Genomic DNA, 18,047 nt, shown 5'->3' on the forward strand with positions numbered 1-18,047 from the left:
GAGGGGCTGTGGATCCCGAGGAAGCCACTCGGACAAGCTTTAAGAGTTCAGGACAGCGGCTAGGAACCCCAGCTCTCCTCACAGTTGGATAAGGCGTCGCACAGAACTGAGAGATAAACCACCAACACAACAAGGGCTCCAAGACTCCACAGACAAGGGTGGGGGGAAACTGGAAACTATGGAAGCAGCCTCCATCCAGCTCTACAGCATCACGGTTTGGCAAATATTTTCTTGTTGTCCCAGTACAAGTTCTTGAAATATCCACCCTTTACTGAGAAATGCATTTCAAGATCTTGGTTTTTCTTTTATTTTTTTTATATAATTTAAAAACATCTATATCTGACTTGGTACATACTGATCAAACCACTAAATTGCAATACAAAAACTACTTAAATCAGAACACTACGCTGTTATTAAAGAAGCCAGAAACAGTCTACAATATACTCATTCATATAAAACCATTTTCTAAAAAAAAAAAAAAAAAAAAAAAAAAGAAAAAAAACACACATAATTAAATAACAGCTGACAGAAATCTTTGTTGGCACAAGTGAACCAGAGATAATCCAATGCAAACAAGACATTAGGAATCAAAACCAGACACCAACACTGATAAGAAAAACTGAGACACGATCTGTGAAGCATTAATTCACAAATTAGCGAAACCTCTGTGGCCTACTTTGTAACTAAAGCGACACCAGAGTAAATTTAATTTGCCACTGACAAATATAGTTTTTAAAAGTTACAGTTCTGACTTAGCAGGAGGACAGAGACAGAAAATCCAGTGCCAACAGCTGTCAGTTGTTCATCCTTGGTACTACTGAGGGGACAGCCAGAATCACCCCACCCAGCCCTACCTAAATGTCGCCTCCGAGAGGGAGGTATGAAATCCATTTAAAAATAAATAAATAAAAAAAACCAACCACACACACCACAACCATCTGAAAAAGCAAGCAGACATGTACCAGTAAAAACACAGTAATGCGACGATCCCTGCACTATGTGTCACATACAGATAATCTTTGACCTTTGTAAGGGTTAGGTTTCAGACTTCATATGAAACCTACGGCAGCCCTGATCGGTCATTGGAACAAGAGAAGATTACAACAGCTCAGTTTCACTTTGCAGATGGAAAGGTAGCATAATGCTATTGTAATGGCAATGATAGAACCACAATGCGATTAGCCAACCCTAAAGAGACGGGGCCCCAAGTGTTTTGGAATAGTTTTAGCAATACTGAAACATCAATGAGATTAGCTATTGCATACCGAAACTGGGCCCCTCGCAGTGATGTGGTACAGTAAAACCAATGTTAAATACCACATCCTCAATGGGATTAGCAACCCCATACAGAGAAGGGGCGTCCAGCGTTGACGGAAATGTAACCTACTATGCTGCAAGCACTTTTTCCTCCGACCAAAAGATTAGACAATAGTATCAGATAGGAGACTAAAGAGCACCTATAGCAGAGGTAAAATGTGCATTTGTGAGACAAATCTTAACGCTACCTGTCGACCAAAACACACCTAGAAGGTACAACAGATAAAAATCATGAGCTGAAGTATGCCTTTCATCAAGGAAGGAAGGCTGAGGTTTACAACCCAACTTTGACTCACGGTGACATGATGCTGCGCAATGCATCCTCTTGCACTTTTACCCGCTCACAAAGCATGGTGCACTGATAAAGCATGCTCTGCGGGATCTGTTCTGAGTTGTTCACTAAGGGTGGTAGTGGGAGAGGTTACTTGTTACACTCTGGTGTACTAGCTATAGCAGACATCTAAACCAGAAGAACATATTAGTTAAGGAAATGTCATACCCATACCAAGTTGCTTTTTAATGTCCGGTTACACAATGTGTCCTGCATGGTTCTCTATTGTTTCTTGTGCAAGCTTGTGCAACACTGATAAACTTCCCCACCTCACTTCCATAAAAGTCAGCCTCGAGGAATCTTTTCTGCAGTCATTTTTGATGGAACAGTTCGGAAGCATGGAAAATAAAGATCAAAGCAGAAACAATAGACCATCATGCCAAGCACACACATACAAGGATATTAAACAGGAGAGAAATTAAATAATTGGAAAATGTAGATGATATACAGAATCAAAACACTAAATATGTTGAGGTCTTTCTAAGTTCTTTTCATTTAGGGTTCATTATGAAAGCTCCAATTTCAGCTTCCCAGTCCCCACATTCCCATTGGCTTGAATGTCTAGCTCAATAGTTAAAGCAGACTTAACACAGATGCAAAAATGGCATCATCTCCTTGTAGAAAACATTTGCTCCAATTGCTTATATGCAGAGCAGGGTTTTTATTTATTTATTTATTTATTTATTTTAAACTAGGTCAAAACACCATGTTCTGCTGTTCTAGTCTCAAATGTCTGCATTGCTTCAATGTGACCAGTCTGCAAGGTGTTTAAACTGTTCTGGCGAGTACCTGGAAGTCATGGTTACAAATCTGCTGCAAAGTCTGTTCTCCAGTAGGACCCATAGAGTCATCGTGTTTGAGACTGTTCCAAGTGACACATGACTGTGTGCAGTCTTGGGAATGACAGCTTTGCACCTTCTTAAACCTTATGTCAAAGTCTGAACACCTAAGGAATGCCATTTACAAAAGTACTTGACTATCTTTGTAAGTGATGGCATTTACACTTCAAGATATGTTAAATATTGAATGCATTTCAAAATCGACTTTTTAGTCTTGAATCCAACACCTATATAATTAGCATCACAGAACCCTAACAAGCCTTCTCTAAATAAAAACTATTTTGGATCAGAAAACTACTAAACATATTGTAGCGATCTCAGTTAACGCAGGCAGGCACATCACACAGGGCGAGTCAGTCCACACACAGGCGGAGGGCGAGCATGAACCCAGGACCTCTCGCACTAGAGCATAGCGCCGATACCGCTGTACAAAAGAGCCGGCTCCTTTGCAAGAAGCGTGTATCGGGCTTATTGCACATGCCATCAGTGCTGCAAACGTGAGGGGAATACATGTATAGGCGTCCCACACGCGTAGGGCTGCGTGTTTGAATGAAGCTGGAAACAAATTATAATACATTTACAGCCAATGTATCGTCCTCACCTCTTGCTATGCTTGACTACATCCAAGGGAAATTTGTTGGACCTGTATCCTAACCTCAGCATTTCCTTGTGTCTGTTTTTGACTGTGCCTGTCGTGTCAGGGGAGTGTAGCTTTTCATACCCGAGCATGAAATTAATCAAAAACAATTTACTTTCTACAATGTCGCAGAACAATGTGCACCAGATTTGCTGTAAATTGGATTATTGAGGCATAAAATTGCAGACTACCACTGGGAAAGCACAAAAGGTTAAATCCGCAGTGGTGGCAGCCCTGTATACACATATTTATTTATTTATTTATTTTATTAGCAGACACCCTTATCCAGGGCGGCTTGCAGTCCTAAACAAAAATACATTTATATTTACACAGCTACTTACACCAAGCCGAGTGTGGTATACTTCAGTCATTTTATGCTATCCTCCCAAATGCTGATGACTCACCAGTATGTAAAAATGTTGGGATTTCACGTTACTTTTTTTTTTTTTTTTTTTTTTTTTTAATTCATTCTGTAAATAAGGTCAGTTTCCCCTTTTAGGAAAGGCTATGGAAAGACTCGTTAGCCTAGTCTAGTATAAGATTTTTGACTGACAGTGCCAAGTTTGGTGAATTGTAAATTCATATCTCATATAATTGCTTTAGAAAGTATTTGTCAATTCTGTGTTAAAACCATTCAAATGGGATCACAATTGAATCACAAAAATGCACAATACAACTGTCTGGCATATCATATTTCAATTTTCAAACACTTGAGTGACCACTAATTTCAGCCAGTAGTATATATATACACATTATATTATATATATATATATATATATATATATATATATATATATATATATATATATATATATATATATATATATATATATACACACATATATACACACACACACACACACACACACACACACACATATATATATATATATATATATATAGTAACTCAAACCCTTTGGCCACTTACAGGTTTTCTAAAATCCTAAATAACATGTTAGCAAAACACACGTATGTCACAGATAAGGCAAACGCCAAAGAAACAAAAGCATTGGCACATGAGCAGATATCATTTTCTACCCGACTGTCTATTTTAGGTAAAGGTGGAAAGCGTCACAGGAACAACACCTCTTCTAATGTGATTGTTTTCCGTTTCCACAAAGACTATATTAACAGGAAGCGCAACGGAAGAGCAATGGTTATCACATTAAGAAAAGCATATAATAAACAGAGGAAGCTGGTGGGAAATATCCAGCAAGACTTTACCTTGCATTTTTTTTACACATTGTTATTACACTGTAGAGTGCAATGAACCCTGTGAGGAGGAGGAGAAGGAGAAGAAAAGATCATGCATATACAAACACACACACACACACACACGTGTATGCCATGCCCAGAAGACTATGACTTAAAGATCATAGTGCTCTGTTCACAAAACTTTAAGACTATTTTAAAAGGAATGATTTTAAGGATTTTTAATTAATTAAAAAATGGTGTACAAAGCCTGTGTTGGTTGCACCTGGGGAGTGGGCAGCATTTTGGGAGATCTACTGTAGGCTGCCATTGATTTGCAATATAAATCCTACTTTTGTTTTACAGTGTATTGCTGATGACAGGCCTAAGGAATCATGGCATTCGGAGGGTTAGGATTTATTTCTATGGATCAAATGGTTGGGAATTCTGCTGGATATGGAAAGGGCATTGGATGAAATCTGAAGCTCTGGGAGAAGCGTCAAGGATAGGAATCTTGCGAGTGCTGCATGGGAAAAGTATATAGGTAGGCTTGCTACTTTGATATTAAAATTGGTAAAGCTTGTTAAACGTCAAATTCACCAAAAATATGTTTGACTAAAATAAATTTATATAGGATAAACATTGGTAAAACCACTCATTTTTTATTTTCTTACCAAAAATAATCCTTTAGAAATCATCTCTAGTTTGTGTAGTATTTATACTTGCTGACTGTACCATCCTGGTCAAACTGTGAATGGCTAGGGGTCGCTGTCAATCATCTCAGTGGTCCGTTAATACTGTAGTTTCACTGTCATTTCACCCTGTTCTGACAGATCTCGTTGACTGCAGCAACGCTAGAATGCTCTCATTCATTTAAATGACTGTCAATCATCAAGACCTGCACAGATTGTACACTTTCATTTGCCAGCTACAGCGCCTGTCATTCAAAGAGCCTACTTTGAAATTAGCAGGTTAAGGTCTAGGTAGGCCTTTGCTATAGGTATACGGTGACAGTTACAATTACTAGTTTGATTTGAAAATGGGGTGCAAGAGGATAACACTTAATGAATATTATGCACAATACCCTGACAGACAGCTGAAGGCAGGACGAAGTGAGCGCGTCTGCCTTACCTTCCACTGACTCAGAGTCTGAAGCAGGAGAAGGGGGAGCTCAGACTCTGAATAATAAGTGACAGTTAGTTCTGTTCAACTATCTAATGTTTTATTCTGTACATATTGTTTTTACTCAAATTTATGCTAGAAAAGTCTGTGAAATACACTTTTATATGCTGCGTTTTCTATGGTTTATTTGAAACATTTTTTACATTTGTGTAGGATATTTATCTATACAAGGTATAGCTCTGCTGTGACCAAATGTTATTTCAATTAGAATGTTGGTAACCATGGTTTTGTTGAATATGATAAAAGGGGTTTCGTTAATGAGACGTTTCTCAATGGCATACATTTTTTTTTTTGTTTTTTTTTTTTAAAGCATAAATGTCAATTTCACCCATTTGCTGCTTGAATTGAAAAATAAAGATTAAAAAAAGGTACATTTTCTAAAATAAGTCGATATTACCATATTCCTTTGAATACAAGACAACCTCAAATTTAAGACGCAGCCCAAATTTACCACCCTCAATTTGTGGAAAAAATAAAACATCAAATAAATATACATTTACAAAGATACAACCTCAATTGTGCTGTTGTATTGTTCAAAACTGACATGAAACAGTGTTGTAGATTAACCACAGAGCTTGTTTATTGTGCTGTGCACTGTATAATACTTAAGATGGCGTCTGTCGTACACACACCACCACTCATTTACGACATCACACATCCTGGTAACAGCAAGCATGACAACACCCCACGGCATCAGGCAACATGTAACCTAGCAACCACAACAGCATTGAACATTGCTGTTTGTTAGAAATGCTGAAATTGTAAACATTTCTCTTGGAATTCCTCAGGAAGCTTGGTTTGTCTTTTCTCAGCAATGTCACGTTGCTGCTTGTGTACTTGGGCAGGCACCTTTGTTGTCTTTTCTTGGCAGTCAGTCAGTCACGTTGCTGTTTGTGTACTCGGGTAGTCACGTCTTTTGTTGGGAGATTTTAATTCAGGCATCACTATACTATACTCAAATTTAAGATGCAGGCTATTTTTGAGAATCAAAAAATGGTTAAAAAAAAGCATGTCTTAAACTCAAAGGAATACAGTAATCGATTTGGCAAAAATATTAAATCGAATAGTAGGAAGCCTATATAGGGCTCTGGACTCTTGACCGGAGGGTTGTGGGTTCAATCCCCAGTGGGAGACACTGCTGTTGTACCCTTGAGCAAGGTACTTTACCTAGATTGCTCCAGTAAAAACCCAACTGTATAAATGGGTAATTGTATGTAAAATAATGTGATATCTGTATAATGTAAAATAATGTATAATGTGATATCTTGTAACAATTGTAAGTCGCCCTGGATAAGGGCGTCTGCTAAGAAATAAATAATAATAATAATAATAATAATAATATAAGTATCGAAGAGGAATTTCACAGTTCAGAGGGTGCTGCGCTTTATAGACTTCCAGAAGGAGCACAGATGTGAATCTCAAGTGAGTGGGGCCCGTACTCTTCTGTCAAAAAGTAAAAAATGCATCCTGATTCAGTGACTGTTCTGTCAATCAAGTCACATTTTTTTCTCCCCAAAACAGGTCAGCTGCTCCAGAAAAAATACCTAGTGTATAAAAATAACTTTGTATCTTTCTAATCACGGAAAACCGAGAAAAAAAATAAACAAACAAACAAACAAACAAACAAGTGAATGCAGATTATTAAAATGGCAGTAAAAATCTCTATTCTAAACAGCAACGTCCTCTTGTTTATTGGAATGGATAAACACTGTTCATGGCCACATACTGTGTGTTCCAGATTGGTTGGACTTTCTATGTTAAGCTTTAGCTAGATTTGTTTTCAAATGTGAATCTAATATTTATAATGTTGAGCCTGTTTGAATTATTATAGCCCTAGTAAGTGTAAACATCTTCACTGACTTATTATAAAAAGCAGTAACATGGGAAGCTACCAATCACTACATATCAAAACATATGTATAGGAAGTTTAGTGTCTTGTGGATCAGACAGTACATACAATTTAGAAGGATGCACATTCCTTGCCTGTACACAGCATGTCTAAAATAGCACTGAAATGCATGACATTTTGGAATTAGGTAACTAAAGGCAGGTTAGTCATAGAGCAGTCCACATCTAGAAAATTAAGGGACATCCATAGTGGAAATGAATAAATCTGAAAATTGAACACCTCAGAATTATTACTGTTAAATATGTTAGGATCGCAAGCTGATACATAAAACGTCGACTTGGGGCGTTAGGATCCCAAGTCGAAGTGTGACTCCTCATTTGGGACATGGGGTTCATTGTGGAATAACCCCATCAGCTAGGGGCGCAGGTTAGCATATGGTTTGAACAGTATAATCATCCTTTATGATACAAGATAACATGTCTCATATTTCTTTGAACAAACCTTCAGCTCCAAATGAAGTGCTTACTGTATGTAGCAGGTTTATTTGATAGAATGAGTGTGTGATAAACGAAACGCTGTAATTCCATCAAGAATCAGCCCCTGCTTAGGCAGGCTATTAGAGTTATCTCAGAAAAACACCTGCTTTGACAGCAAACAAGTTAACTGGGGGAGGAACTACACACACAATCAAATATCAACTGGACTCTATTTCTATATATTTGCATCCATGGTCTACTTGATCTATTTCCCCTTGATAGCTTTTTTTTTTGGCATTTTATTCCTCGGTTTCCATCTGCCAGTCTATAACTCCTTGATCAACCATTTTACCATATCAAATTCTCAATAAAGTCTGTGGCTTTGTACCTCCATCATCCCATCAATACCCCCCTAGCCATCTCCGTTTTTGTGCCAAAGCCCTGTATGATCAGTCATCAAATGGTCCATAGCCTGTCAACAGTTAGAAGAAAAAAAAAAAAAAAAGACACAAAAAAATAACCACTTGCACTGGATCAAACAATCCAGCTCCAATACAACGTGCTACCAATATAAATCAAAGGGGTTTCTGAATCAAGTAAACTTACAAAAAACTTAGGCCTATTCACAAAACTTTAAAGACTGCTTTAAGGAACGTTTTCTGAAGGACTCGAGTGTGTTTAATAAAAAAAACAGGAATCAACCTCTCAAAACTGTTGAAAACTGCAAAACTGATTAAAATTAACAATCAATTTTAAAAAATCGTACCTCTCTGGAATCTAAACAGCATCAGATTTATTTGATTACAATAGGATCCTGTGCGTTTTAAAAAAGTTTAAAATTAAGAGACTAAATAAAAATAAGGCCCTAGACGTCTGATATTGGAGTGGTATTTAAACCTGGTGAAGTGTTGGAATATAATAAGTCAAGGCAGTCACCAGAGCCTCAAGGAATGCCGAGTGAATCGCTGGGAGTCTCTGCCCATTAAACCATTCTGAGTGTGTCTGCTGCTTTGACTCGGAGAGGTCAGCCGGGGAGGCAGGATGAGGAGCAGGGAATGCAGGGAGAGGCAGCCTGCTGGTTTTCCCCAAATGCTTCCAAGCAATCTCTAGTGTCTTTAAACCCAGTGACATCTGTGGAAGTTACACAGAGACTCTACTAGGTTAGGAGTCAGTCTGCTGTAGTTTCCGGTCTGGCATGACACACAAATACACCCTCCAGTTGAAGCACGCTACCAAGTTATACAACAGCATTCCAGAGTTGGAATTTGTTTAAAAATTACTTCTTTTAATAGGACACATACTGGTAACAGACCAAAGGGCAGAAGGTTGATTAAAATGAGTAGAATGCCAGTAGTAACAAACTGCCTTCTGAGGTTATAATTCATGGTATATGTTCTATAAACTGCAGCGTTTAACAGTTTTACTATCATGCCTACCTCAGACTGTAGTGAGGGTAGTCAGTTCTCAGACATCTGCTTTTCATTACGATTTATTTTACAAAAGATCACCAGAGCACCACTATGGAAGTTTGAGCTTTATTATATTTGAGTGCACATTATATCTTATGTGATCAGCTATATATTTGGTAGTATGTGTCATGGCGGGGTGCCCCGCCCTATGTGGCATATTTATGTTGTCTGTTATGCATTATTATAGTGGAGAACAGAGTGTGGGTTATGTAGCACAGGTGATGTAAAATGTATATTTGTACTGAGGCACGTGGAAATGCACAATCACTCCACGTGCCGATTAAAGTGGGTATTAGTATGGAAGCACAGGGAACACAATTAGTTCACATGCAGATGTACCGAGAATCCAATTGAATGACTGATTAGCAATCGAGTCTCGGTACAGCTGCATAAAAGATGCAGGGTTTCACTCACTCGGGGGTTGGTGTGTTCACAGTGGAGAAAAAGAGAGAAGGAGAAACCAAAAAAATAAATAAAAATAAACAGAAATCTAATAACTGCTACTCGTGCTGGAAGGACCAGCACAATACTTGTTTGGGGTTTGTCCACTGTCTGTCTGTCTGTTTTGACCAACGCGCCGTTTGTTATGTTCGGTGTTTTGTTCAACCAGTTTATTTGTGCATTTATTATTAAATACGCGCAACAGCGTGTTTTCACTCACCACTCTGTATCCTGCATTTCCTGGCCTGATGTTACCACCAGCCAGCCTGTTCACATTGTCTATTACTATATTCCAGCTACTTTGTGAATTATAGTAGGGTCAACATTGAGTTCTTGTGCAATTTCTATGCTGTTTTATCTGAAATCCAAGCTGTGGACATAAACACTCAAAGTTTAAGCAGCTGAGGACTGAGAAAGACGACACCTGCCATAACACTGTCAACAGGGTGCAGGCATCATTGTATGACGTGACGAGTCTGCAAGGCGTTTCAATTGTTTTGGAAGGATACAGTGCCATTCCTTAATTACCACCTTGAATTACTTCTGGGAGATTGAGGGTCAGAATCTGCAGAGAGGTCTGTTCTTTAGAATAGCCCAGAGCTTTCACTGCTTTGGAGAATGTTGCTTGTGAAACAGCAGCAATTTGTGCGTTCTTGGAAACCACCTTGAGCGCCTACTATAAAAATCAGATCACGGGGCCGCCGAGTGGCGCATCCAGTAAAGGCGCTCCACGTGGAGTGCAGGATGCGCTCTATAGTCTGGACGTCGCGAGTTCGAGTCCAGGCTATTCCTTTGCCAACCGAGGACGGGAGCTTCCAGGGGGCGGCGCTCCATCAAAGTGTGTGCTAGGGAAGGCATGGGTTTCTATTTTTGGGCCCGTCGTTCTGGTTTGAGGCGCTGTCCCAAGGTATTGGCGACAGTGTCAGTACTGCTGAATTCACACGACTGCTTAAATGCTGTCTGGTTTCAGATATCGAAATGAATTTGCTTTGTTTCTCCACTGCAACAAGGATCACCAGTTACAGTTCACCTCTGTGCCTTTTAGTTTCTTCATCTTCTCCTACCAGGGCACCATAGTTAGACTAGACTTTAGACCCACTTCATTCATTCAAAAGGGTTTTCTACACACTAGTAAGAAGTGGGAGTTCAAAAAGGTTTTTAAAACCTTGCCCAGTTTAGGTTGATTTATTTTTCTAGGCCCAACTGATCTCACAGTAATCACATTCTTAAGCAGAATTAGAAAACAAACACTCATGATTGATGAAAACAAAATCACAGAAGCACAGGATAAGAGCACACACACCCATTCCTCCCCACCCCTTCCCCTCGCCTGTGACATGCAAGTGCAGGAGAAGATTCTGTTGCTTTCTAGGTACTTAAACATCTACCGATGGAATTTTCCCCAAACATATAACTGGGAGAAAGGAATCAACCAGCCATCCAGCACATATATCTAAACTCAGACGTTCCAGGAGGCGCAATGTGGCTTTAGAAGAAATACCCTTACTCTGGAGGCTTGGGTTCAATTTTAGCTTGAAGGACTTTTTCGTACCATCTATTCTCCCCAGAGCTATAGTGGAGGTGTTATAGTGGAGATGCTGCGGTGTCAGCATGTATGTTTGTCACACTTTAGAGTTTTGCATACAGCTAGATAACAGCTTTTTCAATAGTGATGAAACCTGACAAGTATTCTTTAGCACACATTATTGTCTGTCTGAATTTTTACATGTGCATAAGATGGATCACTTTCCTGTGTAGCAAGTCACATTGTCTAATTGTAGTTGAGCCAAGGGGGAACAGTGATGATGTTACTAGAGGTAATGAGCAAGAATACTAAGGGGTTTAAAATATTTATCACTACCATTAGAAGGCTTTATTTTACACAGTTCCATTCTCACATTGACTCCGCTGAAGCTCATTTATCCTTAAAACTACGTTACAACAGTTTAAGAATAAACAGTTCTTGTCCCAGTTCTCTTCAAGGGGTCTCAGTACTTTGTTCTGTAGGCAGTACAGAAAGTGAGTGCAGGCACAGGTGGGGCCCTAAGAGGTGCAGCACAGGAAGTGCACTGGGACAGCAGTGTTTACCAAAATCAAAGTGAAACAAAGTCTGGTTTAAAAAAAAAAAAAAAGGAAAAAAAAAGAAAAAAGAAAAAAGGGACTTGGGAGTTATCAGAGGTTAGAAAATATTTTTTGGGTGTTCAAGTTTAGTCAATAGCGGTCTACTTTTCAAAAGCACAATGTGGTGCAATAACTTCCCTAGGTTAGGTCGGATAACGGCGGTGAAAACTCTTTTGGTAAACACTTGTATGGCCAGCCTGGTATCTTATCTATCTGGCAGGCAGTGCAAAGAGTGCAAAATGCAAAGAGATACATTTCTGTGCCATGAAAGGCTGAATGACTAGTAACACTGCCAGCAGCTCATACAGCAACTTTAAACTGACCCCTTGAAGGCAATCTTGGGAGCAGTTTCATGCTTTCATCTGACAGATGACACATTACTGCACACGGGACTAAAGGCTACATTTTATGGTGGAATTGAGATAAATCATAAACCACAATAGCGGTTTACCTTCCCTTGTTCTCATAAAGGATAGAAAGAGAACAGGTGTTTTAAGAAGAGACACAAAACCTATAGTGTAGATAAAAATGAAAGGAGTGATAGTGAAATCCTTTACAAATACATAAAAATAAAGTACAGTTCTACATCTTGTTTAATAAAACACCTGTCAAATACATGTATATTATTATTATTATTATTATTATTATTATTATTATTATTATTATTATTATTATTATTATTATTATTAACAATAATTATTTTACACCCAGTTCAGTTGAACCTGTCTTGTACAAAAAGGTCAAATCAAAAAGGAAATAAATGTGAGCATATAAAAGGAGTAAAAAAAAAGTGATACAAACATGTTTAAATTGCAGTTCAACGCAACTCGCCCGACAGTACAAACCTTAAGACTATTGCAAAATTACCATAAACATCACCTGCATAATACAGTCCGCTTACTTACTACAGTGGTGGACAGAAAATGATTTGCCCAGTCCCAATCTAGGTTAGCACAGTGTCACCTTGGCTTGAGAACGGCATGGTATTGAATTTCAATTTATTCATGTTTCAAATTGACAAACTACAGACAAACAGACCAGGTGAATTTAGAGATTATTTCTAATTTGTTGCCAAACATTGACCTTCAAATCAAGGCATTAGTTATATATAAATAACTCTAAGTATGCGTACCAGGCGGTTTACAATAACTTGTCACCGCACTGAAACTAAACAAACTGAAACTTTAGATTAAAACACATTATCAACAGCATATCTGAAAATTAGCCTACCGTGTCTGCAGCCACCAAATGCCTTCTCCAGATTGCCCACTAGCTAGTTTTGTGCTGGAACTACAACAATCTGAAGCAACGCTTCAACGGTCATCAGGTAGCGTTTATTTTAGCATTGATAATACTATACTTGGTCTGGGTTTCTATAGGTATTGTTTGGTCTTTGACGCAGTTAACTTAAGTGAAGAAAGACGTCGTTCTCTGTAGGCCACTACAGTATATTCGTTTTATCTACAAGTAATTTGGACGCCGAGGTGCTGAGATGAAAACTCTGGTTTGTTTAACCCTTCCAGTGATGCGATAGCAGTGGGTTGGACAAGATTCTGGCTGCATGCTGTATCCTGTATCTGAGCTGCTGGACCATGTTATCACTTAACGGTATTTTCTGGAGTGCTATAAATGCGCGTAGCACCACCCGCAGGTGTGTCTCACAAGCCCAGGGTCTGCATCCCAATTTAATGACTTGCTCTAGACTGCTGTCTGGATAATGTGGCAACTTGATAAATGCCCACGTCATGTTTTACTGCAATGAGCCAGTAGCACGTTTTGAATATGACACTCAAGAACAGTATTTTTTTTATTATTATTAACATTGTCAGCAGGAAAAATAGGTCAATGTCTAAAAAGAATTCTGGAAAGAAAAAAAACCTCTAAACTAGACATTCTCTGAATAGACGTCAGACTCTAAATGACATAATTTAACTGTAGTTGCCTTGTTTTGCACTACATTTTAAGATATGTACCTATACACGTATTCTTAAACGCACCCTTGCACTGGCAAAACATGACAACATATTACCCAGAACGCTATGTCCAGTTTAACCCTCAAAACCTTATAACTCACCACCGGGACTAGACACAAACAAATATTATTTTGTGCTCACGTACCTCCGCAAAGAAGTTATCCATTGCCCAAACTGTAATACTGTTTTGCAGCCTCGTTATTATTGGATTTCAATACAAATGCATAGAGTCACAAACAGGAATGGGAGCCTTTCGTCCCGTTCATGCGAGCTTCCCATTCACAGCCCCAGTAGGTTAAGATGAGGTCCCATCCAGTCTCTCCCCGATTAAGAGATACAAGAAACAAAGCAAAACAACAATTTTTGTCGCCTCCACAAACCGTCTGTGACACTTCGTATCGTTGCTGATGTTCAGCGTTTGTAGATGTGATTCTATTTAGTCCTTTGTGTTCCTCCAGAGGTAGCTGACCAGTGTAAAGCCGTGAAACGCCGGTCGCAACCTCCCGGCTGTCTACTCTGCCTAGCGTGCAACTCTGTAAACTGCCAGCAATGAATGAATCCAGCTGACTGTGGGATTTAATTTGGGAGGGCGGGGCATATACACCAGTGTCACGCCCCCTTCCATTTTATGGAAAATGAACAACCTGAATTTCTTGGTTTCTATTATTATTATTACACATTGATTTTATTATTTAATGCAATTCTTCTTCTGCTGCTGTATTATAATAATAATAATAATAATAATAATAATAATAATAATAATAATAATAATAAACAATAAATAAATAAATAAATAAATAAATAAATAAATAAAACAGTGATTAAACTGGGGAATCGCTGCACTCAATACTGACAGTCCCAGTTCGGTAGAAGCCAGGCTCTGACTCCTTGCGACAGGGGAATTGCTGTTCAGGAGGACTGATCTGTGGGGAGCAGTTTGCCTGGGCAGGTGACGAATTGGAAGTGACTGGGAGCCCTTGCTAATGGGTCTTGCTGTTAAAGCAGGGGGGCACTTGTGGTCTGATGGCTCTGGAATCTGTGCCACTGGCAAAAGGAGTCGGCAGGAGCCTCTGACAGCAAGCACCAGACTGGGCATTACCCACCCTGGGCTGTACAGATCAGCTTGTCCTGAAGGGGCTTTGACCTACTTATCATACACACAATCAACAAAAAACAAAAGCACTGCTTCAATTACACTTTTAGAAAACTAGCATTGGGGGATTTTAGACACTTAGAAGAGTACACCCGCCCTGTAGTTGTCTTTTAAATAAATCTGCTGGCCTCCTCATCCAACTAACAGACTCAGCCAAGTGTGTTTGAATCATTTTTTTACATGTAACAGGCACATTCCAATACCGCTACATTCATTCTAATTAATTCAAAAGTGGGGGGTTATTTTTTTAACTACTGTCAGTGTGACTGACAAAGAGTCATCCCAGGTGAACTTATCCTGAAGTGGTTGTGACACATTTCGGAAACACACAGTCAGCAATCTTGAATGTAACATTGTCACCATCAGTTTTATAACAATTTAAAGAGGAGGTCTCATTCAAATCATATTTACCTGAATTCAGTTACCCTAGTTATCTCTGTACACCCCACACATTTTCAGGTTGCGTAACATGTACAGCCCCTAATCAGTCTTGCTCACTGCCATGAGGAAGAGTCAGTTTCTTTTACTTCCTAAAAATCCTACAAGACAATTAAGTTACAGTGCGATCCAGAGTTCACCTCTACATTTGTCCATAATACAATCTGTACACCAAACCAGGACCGGCCATTGACTGAATTTGAGAAAGGGATGCTATAATAGAGGAAATAAGACTTCCACTTTAAATAGGGATCCTGATATATATTGTAAGAAAAGCTATTAGCTTTGTGGCTCTGTTTTAACAGTAGACATTAATTCTGAGTGGTATGCATTTTTTCCATGTAAAGGAAGGCACAATCCCTTGTGAATAGTTACTAGGTTCTTATCGTCGTAGTTTCGTTTCTACCACACATTAAAATCACTTTTCTTACAGTACATTTGGTAAATTATTTTTACACAGTCTAAAAATGTGGCTCTGAACATTGTGTACATTTTGTATTTGTTTCCCCCTCTTTGGTCCCTGTGCACTGGGGTGTCAGGATGGTGATGTTCAAGTATTATGTAATCACTAAGGGGGGAGAAGGGGTTGATACCATGATGATGAGAGTGGGAGGGGGGCCAAGGCTCTGTTGACCTTGATTAAAATATAAAATACTGCCATCAAAAATTGATGTAACTCTTGAACGTCCCCAAATGTGCTTCCCTTGCAGCACCAAGAATTGGTCCCACTCGAGTTACTGACTACTCCTTTGTAGAAGTAATTAGAAATTATTAACAGAAATCAATATCTTCATGTTGGTTTCCTGCAAAAATATTTTGAAAACTTAATTTCCACCTATTAAACATCTAATATTTACTTGCATTTTATGTTCCATACCCCCAACTACCTACTACATGCAAAAGGTTAAAAATAAAAGGAAGGGACCCTTTTTGAATCACACTGAAGAAACCCTAGTAGAACCATTAGCACACCACAACATTACCAGCACTGGATCTGGAACAAATATTGCATATGGGGCCTAGTATCTAGTCTAGTATGGTACCATTTTACAAGGGTGTAATTGGTCCATACCATTGTGTCAAAATAAGATACCACTGTGGTACTATTCTAACAATGACAGTAGTACATAACCACTGCATTGCTATTGTAGAGTTGTGACTCAAGAAATGCTGATATAAGGGAACTTCCTCTTGTGTTCCTCTGCAAGGTCAGACAACAAACCACTAAAACAGTGAGTGCTCCTCTTTAATCCCAAGCAGTCTGCAGCCCCCCTGGGACTTTCTCTCTCCCCACTCCCTCTCTTTCTGTGTCTCCTGTTTCTAGTTTTGATGGCGGTGATGTCACCTTGCCTAGATGGGCAATAAAAACAATGCCATTCCTGGAATGAGACTCCCAATGTGCTTGCGACCTGGTTTAAAAGCCATTCAAATCTAATACTCCATTAAAAAATTCGACACAGTTTTGGACAGACAGCACAAACCTTGACAATCAATGTGGGGAAGCAATAAAAAAGGCCAACAAGATGCTCGGATATATAGTGAAAAGTGTTGAATTTAAATCAAGGGAAGTAATGTTAAAACTTGCATTAGTAAGACCTCATCGAGAATACTGTGTTCAGTTCTGGTCACCTCGCTACAAAAAGGATGTTGCTGCTCTAGAAAGAGTGCAAAGAAGAGCAACCAGAATTATTCCGGGTTTAAAAGGCATGTCATATGCAGACATCTATTCGGTCTTGAACAAAGAAAACTACGCAGCGATCTGATTCAAGCATTCAAAATTCTAAAAGGTATTGACAATGTCGACTCAATTGACTTTTTCGACCTGAAAAAAGAAATAAGGACCAGGGGTCACAAATGGAGATTAGATAAAGGGGCATTCAGAACAGAAAATGGGAGGCACTTTTTTACACAGAGAATTGTGAAGGTCTGGAACCAACTCCCCTGTAATGTTGTTAAAGCTGACACCCTGGGATCCTTCAAGAAGCTGCTTGATGAGATTCTGGAATCAATAAGCTACTAATAATCAAACAAGCAAGATTGGCCGAAAGGCCTCCTCTCACTTGTAAACTTTCTTATGTTCTTATGTTCTTATAGATTAGGATCAGGTCAGCAGACTGGTGCACTAGGATACAGCAGTGATCGATTGAAACAGCAAGACCCATGGGTATTTTACCTTGGATTGTTTGCAATGTGATTCTATGAGGTCATTCTTTCTGATGTTATGCCAGCTGCATTACAGACTTCAGAAATAGAAGTTCTGGGTCCATTCTGTGGTATCCCCAAATAAATACAAACAGTATTACAAATAAATGCAAATAATAAACTGAAGATTGATTTGATCAACCTATATCCCACCAAGATAAGGCACAGCTAGATTTTTTTTTTTACAATTCCTTAACCAGTGCATGCACGTACAGAGGCTCCTCATAATCACCCAATCATTGCACAGTTTTTAAAAATTAAAAAATGTTGTATAAAACCCAGAGTTCATCGGATTATATATATATGCCTGTCAGGTTTTTGTTTTATATTACTGCAGTTGTCCAGTACAGCATTAAGAGATATATGTGTTCCAGGTCGCTATCATCAACAGTCATGTTTCTCCAGGCTTGGATAACCACAGCTGTTTT

At 38.9% G+C, this 18,047-nt stretch overlaps 1 protein-coding gene across 2 annotated transcripts in view; it reads right to left on the bottom strand.

Moving 5' to 3' along the window:
- LOC117426922 (unconventional myosin-X-like) overlaps positions 1–14,400 on the bottom strand; it is a 108,359-nt gene extending 93,959 nt beyond the window's left edge. Inside the window, exon 1 of one of the 2 annotated variants that reach the window (XM_059033497.1) lies at positions 13,972–14,400. In XM_059033497.1, the coding sequence (XP_058889480.1) occupies positions 13,972–13,992 (21 nt within the window). In that variant the 5' untranslated portion in view covers positions 13,993–14,400. Of the gene's footprint in view, positions 1–13,083; positions 13,311–13,971 lie in introns of those variants that run through there. The other variant, XM_059033498.1, reaches the window with a different exon arrangement.
- Between the last annotated feature and the right edge of the window lie 3,647 nt (positions 14,401–18,047).

This window comes from Acipenser ruthenus, chromosome 11, assembly GCF_902713425.1.
Source record: "Acipenser ruthenus chromosome 11, fAciRut3.2 maternal haplotype, whole genome shotgun sequence".
Classification (NCBI taxonomy): Eukaryota; Metazoa; Chordata; class Actinopteri; order Acipenseriformes; family Acipenseridae; genus Acipenser; species Acipenser ruthenus.